The following is a 13,478-nucleotide window of genomic DNA, read 5'->3' as shown; positions in this document are numbered from 1 at the left end:
ATGATTAAAATAACATTAGATATTAATGTTTGCAGCTTTAAAATGTTCAGTTAAAGACAAACGTCTCATATAAACAAATACCTGTAATTTTTGTTTCCAAATGGTTGCCATGGAGATTAAAGGATTTCTCAAACACGGATGAAAGAATCACAGAAACAATCCAGATGTTTTTGATGAGCGAATAATTTGATGAAAAACTGGTTTCACACGATACGGATCAGATCAAAACTTTCATGTCAGTTTCTCAAATTTGTATTTAAACTTTCAGTTTACAGAGTGAAATTAATGTGGCTTTTGACAAATGAAACTTTAAGAAAGTCATTAGAGATGATAATTAATCTAATGAGTATTAAAATAACCTGGTTTGTTTCTAATTATATACTATACTTTTTTGTTATTCTATTTGAACAGAATTTCAATCAAAATGGACAAAAATCTTTAATGAAACTAATTCCTAAGATCTGAGTAACAATTATGAATTTTATTCCAGGGTTATTAATTATAGGTTGGTTAACTATTCAGAACCTTGTAGTTTATTGGCAGAGGAACAGATCTGGTTTCTATCTTACATTCTTTGACTACAGTAGTTAAAGCTGCAGTATCTGACTTTAACTTTAACTCCGCCATTTGCACATTTGGCAGCGATTACATGAGGTTGATTGGCAGCATTAAGCCCCGCCTCCTGACTGCTTCAGGAACGGTTTGTTTCTTTAGACAGCAATAGCAGATCAATCTTTTCTCAGATTATCTGCCTCATAACATTTAATAAATATGTAAAAACATTTTTATCATGAAGTTACTCGCTGCAGCTTCAATGCCAGGAATCAAGAAGGAAAGTCCAGTTTTAAATCTTGTATAGATTTTGAAAAAGCCTTTCTGTTAACTGTGAATCAAATTCCTGTGAAATTCTGTAAAAGTTATTAATCAAAAACCAGAGTTACGTGTCCAGGTGAATTATAGTGATGACGCAAAACCCCCCAGTGAAGATAATTCTTTATTTATGTACAGAATACCGCTAAAGGAAGCTGAATTACGAGGCGAGCCTCCGACCCGTGGCTCAGTAGTTGACCGTCTTGGCCGGCTTGGTCTCGTCCAGATCGGCCTCCAGGTAACGGTAGCGGCGGTGGCGGCGCAGGATCTCGATCGCCTTCTGCTCCACAGAGGAAGCCGTGATGCCCAGATCCTCCAGACCAGGAAGTCCAGGATACTTCATGTCTGTCGTGTGAAACTGGACGGAAACCAAAGAGCATTCTGCTTACTAAAGATGTAAACCCGCGTTTCTCAAACCTTTTCATTTAAACACTCACAAACCTCCTGACTAAAAATAACAACTTAAAATCCACCTGAATGAAAACATTAGTCTCTTACTGATGTCTTCCTCTGATCATATGAACACGTTGCAGCGTGACGTCACCTGAACAAATCCCACCCCGACTCCCTGCTGCTAGCTGACGATGGCTAGCATTGGTTTAGCTGTTAAGTTGTCAACATAATACATTAATTCTTAAATTAAACAAAAAGGGAAGCAGGGCTTTTCCACTAATTGTCAACACCATGACAACTAGACGATGTCAGGAAAAAGTTTTAGTTAAGAAAATAAATAACCAAGGAGAGGGCAGTAGGTCAGTTATGCTAGCTTGACTATGACAACCTTAACATGTCGATGTGCTGTGGAATTTTGTGCGTTTCAGTGTTTAAATTAACTAATCAACCACCCTGTGTTAGTTTAGCTAATAGCAGCAGCAGCTAATCTACCAGAGCGATCAATTATTAATAATCACAAAATATACATAAAGTCTAAAAACATAAAATGGACTGAATGTTCTGAAATGAAGTGTTGTTTGGTGTTTCATCCTGATACACTAGTGGAGCTGTCATCAGTCAGTTGCTATGGCAACGGATCGGCAGAGCGTAGCCGACAGAGGAAGAAAAACGTGGCTTTGTGTTGTTCTCCACCTGTTTTTCTGCATTATTTTCCCTTCGCTGCCCTGAATTAACAACATCTCCAGGTTTCTTTAGTTAATGTTCTACTGCAGCAGCGCCGCTAAAAAGAATCTGTTTTTGCCTGCAGTTTTGAGCGCAGGCACAAAATTCCCAGATATAAACAACAATGTGCAACGGGTCTATAAGTATTCCTGGTGTTGTTTTCTTCCCATCAGTATCTTCAGCTATTCCTTTGAGTAATCTGGGTTTAAGCTACTTATTCATTATTATTTCTAAACACAATCCTTTAGTAAGCTAATTGTTGCATTTTGAGCTCATGTCACGGCAAATAAATGGTCATTTACATGCAGTATAGTGCAAACCACCAGGGGGCAGCTGGGGGACCACAGTTAGAGGGAGACTGATTTACATGAGAGAAAAAAACAACTTAAACTTTGAGTTTAAACATCTTCATCGTCTCACCCTGTCGATTTTGTCCGGGGTCGTCCAGGGTTCAAACGGGTTCATAGCAAAAATCCTGGCAGCCAGGCTGAAAGCAGACAGCAGTCGCTACGTCAGTCGCTAACAGCAGCAGAGTTCCTCATCAATGAAGACATTCATGTTTTAATGGCAGCCTTTGTTCTGATCAGTGAGATAAAACAGACACTCCCTGCAGGAGCATGAGAATGCTTACTGGTAGAGCGGGCGCGGCAGAGGGTAAGGCACGAAGGGCCGGTGCGCCACGCCGTAGACGTACTCCACCAGGTCGTGAAGCAGGTAGCGGTTCGGCCTGCAGGTCAAACAACAATCAGCTGCAAAACAGCCTCTACGGCAAACCGACTTAACACAAAATCAGCATCACTGTGTTACAGATTCATGAAATGAGTTTGACTAGAGAATCACGATTTCTCTAGTCAAAGTATTTTAAAATGTGTTCAGAATACAAACTCCTATTTGCATATCGCATTACGCAGCCACAGAATGTATTTTAAATAATTGTTTGATATTTTTTATTTAAGCTAACCTAATGCTGGTTAAATTACAGAGTTTTATGCACAAATGTAGTTTTGTTTAAATATAAACTGATGGAATCATAGAATTGTTATAAATACATTTTCTGTGTTTACATTCTTCTCCCAGAATCTCTATTGGTTTACAATATAGTAATAAATTATAGTTATAAATGTTAGTCATAAATAGTTATAAATTACAAATAGTTTTTGAATCAAATTGTGACCCTACAAATCTGAACTGAATCACTGAAAGTTTTGTTTCTCTGATTATATTCTGACTATAAATGACATCAGATTCACCACTAGGATCTACAGTGGCTTCAATTCTAGATGCCTGCAATGAATTACTGACTATCTGAAACATATTTCAGATAATTCAATTATAAACATAAAGTACATTTAAAATTAAAGATATATTAAACGTGTTTTAGATGGGAGAATATATACAATTCAACTTGTGCAACAACTTGTCAAAACTAACAAAGATTTATGGAACTATAATTTTGACAATTCAAAATTTATTTTCTCCAAATAAATTAGATATCAGGAACATTGTTTTTGTAAATTTAGACTGTTTTTCTTCTTACTAGTCAGAATATAAATGCAGAAATCTAAAATCATTATTCTGTAAAATAAAACTGATCTTATGCTAAAACTGCCTGCCATAAAGCGGCTGTATAAAAGGAAACTTTCATATCAGGTTAAACTTGTTTTCAGTCAGCAGCTGAAATACTTTCTGTTCATTTAAAATTAATTTAAACCAGAAGAACTGCCTGATCGACTTTATGTATTATAGTTGTTATTTCTTTATTGTTTCTCTAATAATGAAGAAATCATAAATTTGGGTTTATTTCTGAGTTAATTAAGCTTCTGCTTATGTGCTGAATTATTAGACATAAATTATTTCAGTATGATTTTCACACCCAAGAACATTTCCACTTTTTGTCACATTTACTGAATAATTTCTGAAGCAAAACTTTCAGAGCTTCGTTTTTCACGTTTGAAGTTTGTGGTTTTAAAATGACAAAAAGTGGAAAATTCAGGATATGAGAGAACTTTTGCTGAATATTTCATCCCACATCAGAGACTCTGCAACGTTCAGAGAGTTAAATTTAAGATCAACAAAAATCACCAAAATACTAATATCTGCTTTCACTTTAATTCCTGAAACAAACAAAAAGTTTTCTTCAAAATGGTTCTGAGAATCTGAACCAGAACTACGGAACCAAATAAATGCCAAAGAGACATTTCCCCCAAAACAATATAAAACAGTATAAGCAACAAAAGTTAACAAGTTTACATAAATACAATTTTGGTGCATTGCTGAACATATTTGAGATTGTTTGTTACCCAACGAGGGCGAAAGTTTTCCCGTTGGCGTCTGGGTCCCTCACCGCGTTGACGATTGCCTTGGCAACGTCCACCACCTGAGAAACAAACACACCGCTTATTTCTGTGATCATTTTTCAGTCAAAACCAATGATTCTGTGGAGATTATTTTGGACTTTGGGATCATTTTTCCTCATTAAGCTGCTTCAAATAGAAAAGTAGATTTTAAACATTTTTATTCTTTAAAGAACTTAAAGCTTGAGTTTTTTCTCGCCATATTGATTGATCAACTATTACTTCTCATCTATTAAGTCTGAGGCAGCAGTGTAGAAACACTGCCACCTGCTGGTGAGAGTTAGCATCACTTAAATCAATAAAATCAATTATCCATCAGCACAAACAAATGTCAGTATCTGTAAGCCTGTCATCAGAATCAATAAATCAATTATCCACCTGATCAATTAAAATGAGCTTGATGGAGAGTTTATTTACTTTAATACAGTTAAAAACTTTATCCAAGTGATATTTTCTCAGATTTTCTAAATGTTCAATGAAAATGATGGTCAGTATAATTTTCAAGTCATGAACTTTTACAGTGTAAATCAGATTTTATTGAACAAAGCAATGAGAACAGGATTTATTTCAAAAATAAAAAACTCAAAATGTACCAAATTATTCTGCACAGCAGATTTTCTGAACATTTTATAGATTATAAAGAACTGTAAACGGTCATTCTCTGAATGTGCAGCATTAAGTGATCACATGTACTAAAATCAAAAGTTATTTCAATCAGAAATATCTTAACAAGTTCCATGTTAACATCGGACCTTTTCTTTGGAATCTGTAGAAACCATCTTTGTTCTGAATCAGCCGTAAATCTCTTCACAGAACGAAAACGCTTCAGTTCTCATTAAATATCTCATGTTTTCATACCTTGTCATACGGCACTACACTATCTGATGATTTCCATCAGCAGAGATCGTTTCTCTTTCCCATATTGAATGAAACCTGTGGCCTGATTAATAATGTGGAACATCCTTCTGAAGTAGATTTTCTTTAATTGAGCTCAGCAGACAAACTGATCAAGCAGCTCTCTGAAATTAATTATACTGATTCAAAGACACACATACATGTGCTATACATTTAATAGCACAACAAACATTTTATCTTTATGACACTTTAATCCAATTTGCATAATAATTAGGAACACGGTGTAAACGTGAAATAGACATTGATCTTTAGGACGTATTTGCATTAACATGTCATTATTATTATATTGGTGGAAAATTCAAATGACAATATTATAATTTATTATAGCAATTGACATTTTTAACTTCTTAAAGCCAAGTCAGCACTTTTCTGAATTAAAATAAAAATGAGCTTCTTGCTTTAAAAACTTACGTAAACAGGTTGCTTCACTGTTTTCTTCCCGAGCGCCATCAGAGGAATCGCGTTTCCAAACCAGCGCATATCTGAAAGAATCCCAGGAAGGTTTCTATAAACCCACAAACGGCTGAGCTGATTCCCATCATCACAAACATCTTACTGGCAAAATAGTTGAAGAATCTGTCCTCCCTGCCAAACATCTCTGCCGGCTTTATGATTATAGCGTCTGGAAACTCTTCTCTCACCGCTTCCTCGCCCACAGCCTGCGGCGGCAGAGCAAGCGATCAGCGTCACGCCCCTCACGGCGGCTTGATTTGTGCAGGAAGTGCCGGACTCACCTTGTTCCTCAGGTATTTGGAGGGGCTGCGCATGTCGGCGTTCAGGTGCGACATGTGGATGAACTTTGTGATTCCGGCCTCTTTAGTGGCCCGGGCCAGCTGCTGAGGGATGTTGACGAAAACGTCCTCAAAGCGGTAGTTTCTAGTTTTAAAACGAGAAAAACAAACAAACTCAAGTAAATGAGCGCAAAAATTATTTACAGGTAGATTTCAGTACAGACTCAAAGTCCAAATACATAATGTTTTGTGGCACTGTTGGCTTTCCATATCTATTTGTGAGGATCAGGTGCTGTGATAGTCTTTGTGATAATCTTTCCTGTCTTTTGAAACTCGATGGTAAAAAGCCGTATTTGAGGCCCATGGCCTAAGATGCGGCTTCTTCAAAGCATGTCAGAAAGCAGCAGCTTCTAGTCCAGATATTACGGTAGAATAATTTGCAAAAAAATAAACGATCAAAAACCCCAGAATTTTCTCAGAATTTGGCAGCTTTTATTTTATTTGCTCTGGCCACTTGTTCCTGGTTTTGCCGACTTGTCGCATATTTGATTTGGAGCGTGCAGGTGAGAGGTTTCTGACTTTTCCAGGTTAACTCACCTCGTTTCCCACTCCCTGCCCACCAGATTGATGACCACGTTGGAGTGCTCGATGGCCCGTTGGATGGACTCTTTGTTCTTTACATCCCATTCCTGTCACGCAGAAACAGCAGCGTTTCAGCCTCACGCCCCAGAGATCCGGCCTGTAAACCTGCAAACCTGTTTAAAAGGTTTTTACCATGAAGATGATTTGGCCCAGGTCACCCATGGGCCTGAAGTACATGAGGTCGTACTGGTCGCAGCGGTGAGGGATCACGATCTGGGAACCAACCCGACCTGCAGCATGAGACATTCAGGGACATTAAATCCACGTAGCAGGTCATTGTTTAAATGTGGAGATTTACTGCTGGAGGGTAAAAGACGATTCATTTAATGTCGCTGCAGAATAATCCTGTTAATGAAACCTGGAGAAGCAGCTCTTATCAGTTCAGTGCAGCACAGCAAAGGGAAAACATTAAAGAGTAACTTAGAACCACCCGTTTCCTCCTTTTTTCTCGCTCTCAATGTCAGCTACGCTTCACACAAGCTTGTTGCCATAGCAACTGAAAGACAACGCCACCAATGTATCAGGATTCAACACCAAAAATCACTCAAACATTTCCCACACAGGAAATGTTACAGCTTTATGTTTTTAGGCTTGATGTTCATTTGTGAATATTAATAAGTGATCACTGTGGAAGATTAGCTACTGCTGCTATCAGCTAAGCTAACACAGTGGTGGTAGATTAGCTAATTTAAACACCTGCCCTAATGATGAGTTGGTGTGTGGGTTGCCTTTTTTAAATAAACCGAAACATCAAATTCTGCAGAACATCAACATGTTAAGGTTCTCATAGTCAAGCTAGCATAGCATAGCTACTTTCCTCTCCCTTGCTATGCTTTTCAATAAAAACCTTTTCCTGGCCTTGTTATCTAGTTGTAATATTGTTGAAAACTGGTAGCAAAGCACTGCGTCCCTTTTCCCTTTGTATATCAAGTATATATTAAAGATTTAGCTCATTATTTTTGACAACTTAACATTTAAAACCAGTGTTAGACATCTGCATCAGTGGGCAGAATTTTTCACTGGGATGCTGCGTGCGTTTATTCAGCATCATGAAATCCTGAACTGTGATGTTGAAAAACGACAAAAGCTTGATGAAAAGGTCCGAACGAACCCAGCCTGTTGACGACGTATCGGCCCAGGAAACCCGTGGCTCCAAACACGGTGGCAGCGATCCCGCTGGAAGACGAGCGTCCTCCCTTCCCTTTGGGGATGACGGCATGGTGCAGCTTCCTCTGCTGCGCTGTGGCGATGCATGCAGCTGCAGACGCAGCCTGACTGCAGCTGCCTGTCAACAGCAGCAGAAAACCAATCACCAATCAGCCCAGCGGTTCTGCACCAACACTATATGATATAATGCAAAAATCTATGAAATGCAACAGAGACACGTTTTTATTTCTGTAAATGCCCCAAATCCATTTCTACTGGCTGATGCTGAAGCGTTTGGTTTGAATCTTCAGGTTTATTTTTCTAAGGACTAAAAACACAAGAGAAACAAATACATCACAGGTTTCTTTTATTATTTCTTATTTAAATCCAACAGGAAATGAAGGAATTCCAACAAAACTTCACCAACAGGAATGTGGGATAAATGACAAGCATTAAAATAACTTTTTTCATGTTTTCTTAAAAGCTGCAGTCAAAGCATTGAAAGGCTGCAAAATCATGACATTTATGCATTAATATATTTGCTTTTATAGGAAGCAGTTTGCACAACTTCTAATGATAATGTAAACAGAGTATTATTGATTATTGGTTGTTTTTCTTTCCTATTAATCCATTTTTGTCCAACAAAACTGTTTAATCTATTTTATTATATTTTATGTATTTGACAAGGACCAAGAACAAAAGCATTAAATATCAAACACAAAAATATCAGTTCTTGTAGTTCATTTCCATTTGCTGTCTTTCATTTAAGATGAGAAACTTTTGTTTTTCAAACTAACCAACAATCGGATATAATTATTAATATTTTTAATTTAATCTTTAATAATGTTCTGTGGTGGCGCGGGGGTTAAGAATAACCCACAGGCCTTAGTCCTCGACCCGGCTGTCGCAGGTTCAAATCCCGGCCTGGCGACCTTTGCCACATGTCTTCTCCCTTCTGTCATCACCCACTTTCCTTTCAAATAAAGGCCAATAAAACCTTTAAAATATATTTTTTTAATCACCCAACGATCAATGATGTTTAATTAGTCCACAAATGTTCTTGTTTTCATCAGAAATGGCTTTTAATCTCAATTACGAAGTTTATCTAAGATGTGGAGAAAATCTTTGTTTTCTGGCAGAATACTTTTTTTGTCTCTGCTATTAATAAGAAAAAATATTCAATTCTAAAGCAGGAAAAACGATCTTAAAAGTAAATAAAGGACTTGTTAAATATTTGATGATCTCAGAATCCAGTTTACTTACAAAGTACTAAAAAAATAACAAGTTTAGGTACAGTATTATAAAATATTAAAAATACATCAAATCTGAAACATTGATATTACTATGCAACCTCAGACAATGCTTTTAATATTTGAGTTAAAGGATAAAATCTGGTGATAAAATCATGTGTTTGTTTTTATCTTAAATAAGAATTTTAATAAAATTATTTTGTTGAATTTGAATGAAAGCTTCTCTCATTTCTAACTTCAACACCCGAGCGTTAGAATCATTTAAAATATATAACTGCTCTTCCAGATTACATATTTTATTTTGACCGTGAATCTTTTAAATATTAAATGATAAATGTCTAAATGGAGAATAAAGTGACGCTTGACGTTGGACCTGAAATGTTTCAATCAAAAACTGTTCCGAATAAATATATTCATAAAAATATTGCTGGTCGAACTTCTTATCCGTAATATAAACCTGAAGAATAAGAGCTGTAGTTTAGCTCGGATTATTTAACTAAATACATTTTGTTTGGACAATAACAAGGATCTGTTTTTACCGAAGGCAGAAAAAATAACCTCGGACAAACAAGCCTTCAGTCCAGCGCAGTGTAGAATCATTACATTATGTTATAATATATTATATTATATTATATTACGTAAGCCCTCGGGTAAAAAAGCAGCATTTTCTGCCCAAAACATAAAGATCCAGATTAGCTCCAGCTCAGCTAGCGGATGTTAGCAAGGTCACTGGGGCCGGGTGTCCTTTCTACCGGCCCGTTCATGCTAAAGCGGTGGGGTCCGTGAATAAATATCGAATATTACGAGCTGCACGACGTGTGCAATCCTCTAAATGCTGTAGTGACATTACTCACTTGAAATCTTTGAAAGGACACCCGCAGGACGGCTAACCAACACTACGGTCGCCATCTTTCCGAGTACGGCAACCGCGTAGACTAAACTGAAATGTGCGTATGTTGCGGCGTATCAAATGCGGGGTTCGCTCTATAAATTAAAACTTTATAAAATATATATCAGTGAAAAGAATGAACGTTCACCACAAGTAGTGAGAGTCGCAAAAAACAGGGACAATCCGTTAGGGAGACATAAAGACACAAACAGCTGGTTATGTCTTTAATTAAGTGAGAGGAGGAGCCAAATCCAGTTGTCGCATATTTAGTAGTGTATTACCAGTGTTTAGCATTTAGTTAGGATTTATTTTTATTCATTCACTTAACTGTTCTCATGTTTTTATCTGGTCAATATGACAGGAGATGTTGTGTATGATTTTCAGCTCCAAATATTGCTCAGACTCCGCTGACATGACGTGTAACGAAGTGGAAATGATGCACATCCCAAATAAAAATATTGATTTTGTCAGTTAATTCTGATGACCTGGAGCTTTCAGTGACTTTAAAGCGCCATTAAAACACGGATGTTTGTTTCTCAACTATTCAAATAATTGAAAATGACTGACATTGTTCAGTTTCAAGTTTTCAACTCCATAAAGTGTTTGGATTCAATATAGAAAAAAAAAGAACAAAAATAAATCAGTTAGAATTTTATTAACTTCTTTGTAGTTAAACGTACATTATCCTTTAATTCTCCACATTATGTAAGGCTTTGTTATGAAATGCATATTTTACAAGAATAGGATTTTTTGTTTGATCCAGTTAGTCAAAATGCAACGCAACACTTGCACCACCACATTGTTTTTGACACCACTTTTATGTGTTTTTATTTGAATAAATTTATTTATTTGCCATCAATATTACAGTCAGTACCTGGAAACTTTAGACTAGAAAAAGAAACATACCTTAATTTGGTATCAGGTCGAATCCTGGGCGCAAAACACATGAGGTGAGTAAGAAAAATGTGAAATTATTTAAACAAGATGTTCTTTAAACAACATTTATTTCAGCATAAAATACATAGAAATGACTTCTTTTCAGTTCTTGTATTTACAGCTACAATACATCATCTAAGGATTAAATTATTTAGCCCATATATTTTTATGACATGTGCTTTTCTATAAGCTAGATCTGTAAAAAAAAACAACAAATAAAATCAGTTTAAATAAATTTTTGCAACCAATAAAGTTGGAGAATCTTTTTGTTAAATAAAAGGGATCCTGGGAGAACGGCTCAAATCATATCTGGACAGGAAATGTCAACAAAACAACAATAAAGTGCTGGATCTCTAATACTGCAAGGCACAAACTATCAATAAGAGGATTGTCTTTTTGCTTCTAATATAAAAATATTAGGAATAACAGACATACAAAGTGATCATACAGTAACAACACAACAAGTAGAACCTTGTCTAATTTTAAAATCTGCTCTGTTTTACATATTTATAAGACAGCAGAAATATATACAATAGAGTCTCTTAAAAATCCACATTTCAGGGTTTAGTTCAATGAAACACAAACTATTCCACAATAAATAATAACACAACTTAATCAATTAAAACGTATCTGATAAATATTTCTCTGATGTTGTGATAAAAATCATTTGGCTCAGCCGTTATTGGACTCAATATTTCAGCATTTTCACACTAACATGAGGAGAAATGAACAAGAAGCTGCAGGAGATTTTCTACGTTTTCCAGCTTTAATTCTTCTGTAGCTAAAAAGTCAAGCTTGTTTTTATTTTTTTCTGATGCACAGCAAAGATTTGATTCCAGAAATGATATCAGGCAGGTCCAGATGCTGCTGTAAATCTAATCCTGTCAAATAAAGTTTCATGTTTCAGATGTGATGACATGAAACTGAATCACGACTTCTATAAAATTCAATCGATGACATAAATTTGACCAGCTACCAAAACCAGAAGATGTCCGTCGTTGTTAATGTTTTTGTCATCATGTAGAAAAAACCCACTTCACAGAATTCAGGGTTTCTTCCTGTAAGTCCGGACCAGAACATCCATATTTCCCAGTGGCCCTGAACGCATCACGACCCTCCCGGCCTGCTAGCCGTCTTTGCGCTCTATGCTCATTTCTTCTTGTGGTTTGATGATGATGTGGACCGGCCGCTCACCGCCTTCACTTTCACACACTTCCTCCTCCGCTGAGGCGCCGAGCGGCCGCAGGCGTTCACCGGACGCCATCTTGGATCCGGCCTCGGAGCCGTCCCTCTTCAGCTTGTCATTGCTGCCATGTTCTGCGCCGACCTTCTCTGCTGTGCAAACAAACAAAAACAGTGCAAACACCACGGTTATTACAGCTCCAGGTTTTTTATTAGAGTTTAGTTTTATTTCATTGTAACTTTTAGTTTGTCTAATTCAATTTGAACTAGTTTTAAAATGCGGCTCCTAGTTTTTATTAGTTAAATATAGTTTAGTTTTTATTAGATGTAGTTTTAGTTTTAGCAGTTTTAGTTTTTTCGATACAAAAAGGTCATAAAGTATTGTGTTGTGATTGTGTTTACATAGATTATTGTTATATATTTGATTGTTTTCTGACTCACCTGAAATTCCATAATTTCATGTTTTAGAAAAGTTTCTGCTGCTTTGTTTTTGTTTTACAAAATGAACGTTTGATAATCTACCTAAACTTTTTTCAGTCCATACTTTGTGATCTTGACGACAGGAAATTAAATATTGATTATCTATTTCTGTACTAATTTCGTCTTTGTGTATTTTTTCTTTAATTTTGACTTGTATATGGAAAAGTTTTAAAAATTACAGATAAAATAAATACATTTGAAGCATTGATTCTCAGCAGGATATAGCATTTTCAAGAACTCTATATAATTATTGTTGAACACCCAAGTTACTGGCGTTTTCCCACAACCTGCCGCCATTTTGGGAACATTTTAAACTGATGACATAAACTGTTTGTGTTGGGAAAAAGTTTGAAAGGCTAATAGATTCATAAACACAAAAACAGCAAATTGTATCTATAATTTCAGTTTGTTTTAGTTAGTTTTTACAAACTCATTATGTCGTTCCAGTTAGTTCCAGTTTTCCAGTTGGTTTTTATTTATTTCAGTTAATGAAAAGGATTTCTCGGTTTCAGTCTTTACTATTTAATAATGTCGGTAAACACGTGATCTGATGCATGTTTTGAGTTTATTCCCCAGCGTGCGCTCCTCTCACCAGGCCTGCTGTTTGCTTGTCTGTCTGCGCCGCTGCAGCTCTCCGCGACTTTCTTCGCTGACGGCTTGGTTCTGGATCTCACTTTGTTGAAGTTTCCTTCCAGGATCCACTGGTGCTGCAGCCCTTCATCGGGAGTCATCCTCTTCGTTGGATCCCAACTGAAAAGCAAAGCAAAGAGTCGCATCTAGAGAGCAAAGAGATGCTCAGCGGCGTCCAGAATGTTTAAACTCACGCGAGGCAGCGCTGGATGAAGTCCAGGAACAACGGATCGTTGGTTTTCAGCGCCGCTGACATCTCAACGGAGTCGGGTTTCCTTTTCTTCCCTTTGCTGTTAGTGATGTTCCTCGGGTTTCCTTTGGAGTCTGCAGTCATAAT

General features: G+C 36.7%; 2 protein-coding genes across 8 annotated transcripts in view; both read right to left on the bottom strand.

Annotated features, from left to right (window-relative positions):
• Positions 1-981: 981 nt before the first annotated feature.
• Positions 982-10,112, bottom strand: ndufa9a (NADH:ubiquinone oxidoreductase subunit A9a). The gene is made up of 11 exons (XM_044123894.1): positions 9,879-10,112; positions 7,740-7,913; positions 6,761-6,858; positions 6,584-6,675; positions 5,990-6,131; positions 5,812-5,914; positions 5,667-5,737; positions 4,287-4,363; positions 2,618-2,713; positions 2,407-2,473; positions 982-1,228 (listed from the first exon to the last, which is right to left on the bottom strand). Exons 1-11 carry the CDS (start codon positions 9,931-9,933, stop codon positions 1,058-1,060), a joined length of 1,146 nt encoding a protein of 381 aa, XP_043979829.1. The 5' UTR covers positions 9,934-10,112; the 3' UTR covers positions 982-1,057.
• Positions 10,113-10,898: 786 nt separating this feature from the next.
• dyrk4 (dual-specificity tyrosine-(Y)-phosphorylation regulated kinase 4) overlaps positions 10,899-13,478 on the bottom strand; it is a 33,191-nt gene continuing 30,611 nt past the window's right edge. For 5 of the 7 annotated variants that reach the window (XM_044123885.1, XM_044123891.1, XM_044123888.1 and 2 more), the window contains 3 exons: positions 13,336-13,465; positions 13,104-13,261; positions 10,899-12,184 (listed from right to left, as the gene is read on the bottom strand). In XM_044123885.1, the coding sequence (XP_043979820.1) occupies positions 11,976-12,184; positions 13,104-13,261; positions 13,336-13,465 (497 nt within the window). In that variant the 3' untranslated portion in view covers positions 10,899-11,975. The remainder of the gene's footprint in view (positions 12,185-13,103; positions 13,262-13,335; positions 13,466-13,478) is intronic. The other 2 variants (XM_044123886.1, XM_044123889.1) reach the window with 1 other exon arrangement.

The sequence above is a fragment of the Gambusia affinis genome, linkage group LG08 (genome assembly GCF_019740435.1).
Source record: "Gambusia affinis linkage group LG08, SWU_Gaff_1.0, whole genome shotgun sequence".
Classification (NCBI taxonomy): domain Eukaryota; kingdom Metazoa; phylum Chordata; class Actinopteri; order Cyprinodontiformes; family Poeciliidae; genus Gambusia; species Gambusia affinis.
Note: the sequence above shows the minus strand (reverse complement) of the source record. Positions and strands in the feature narration are given on the sequence as shown.

Bases quoted from the DNA above. Each gene is read 5' to 3' on its own strand.
- ndufa9a (XM_044123894.1), bottom strand. From the start codon at position 9,933: ATGGCGACCGTAGTGTTGGTTAGCCGTCCTGCGGGTGTCCTTTCAAAG. The intron at 2,714-4,286 runs GTAACAAACAAT...TTTGACCTGCAG, and splicing joins AAAACTTTCGCCCTCGTTGG to GCCGAACCGCTACCTGCTTC. The intron at 2,474-2,617 runs GTAAGCATTCTC...GTCTGCTTTCAG, and splicing joins CTGCCGCGCCCGCTCTACCA to CCTGGCTGCCAGGATTTTTG.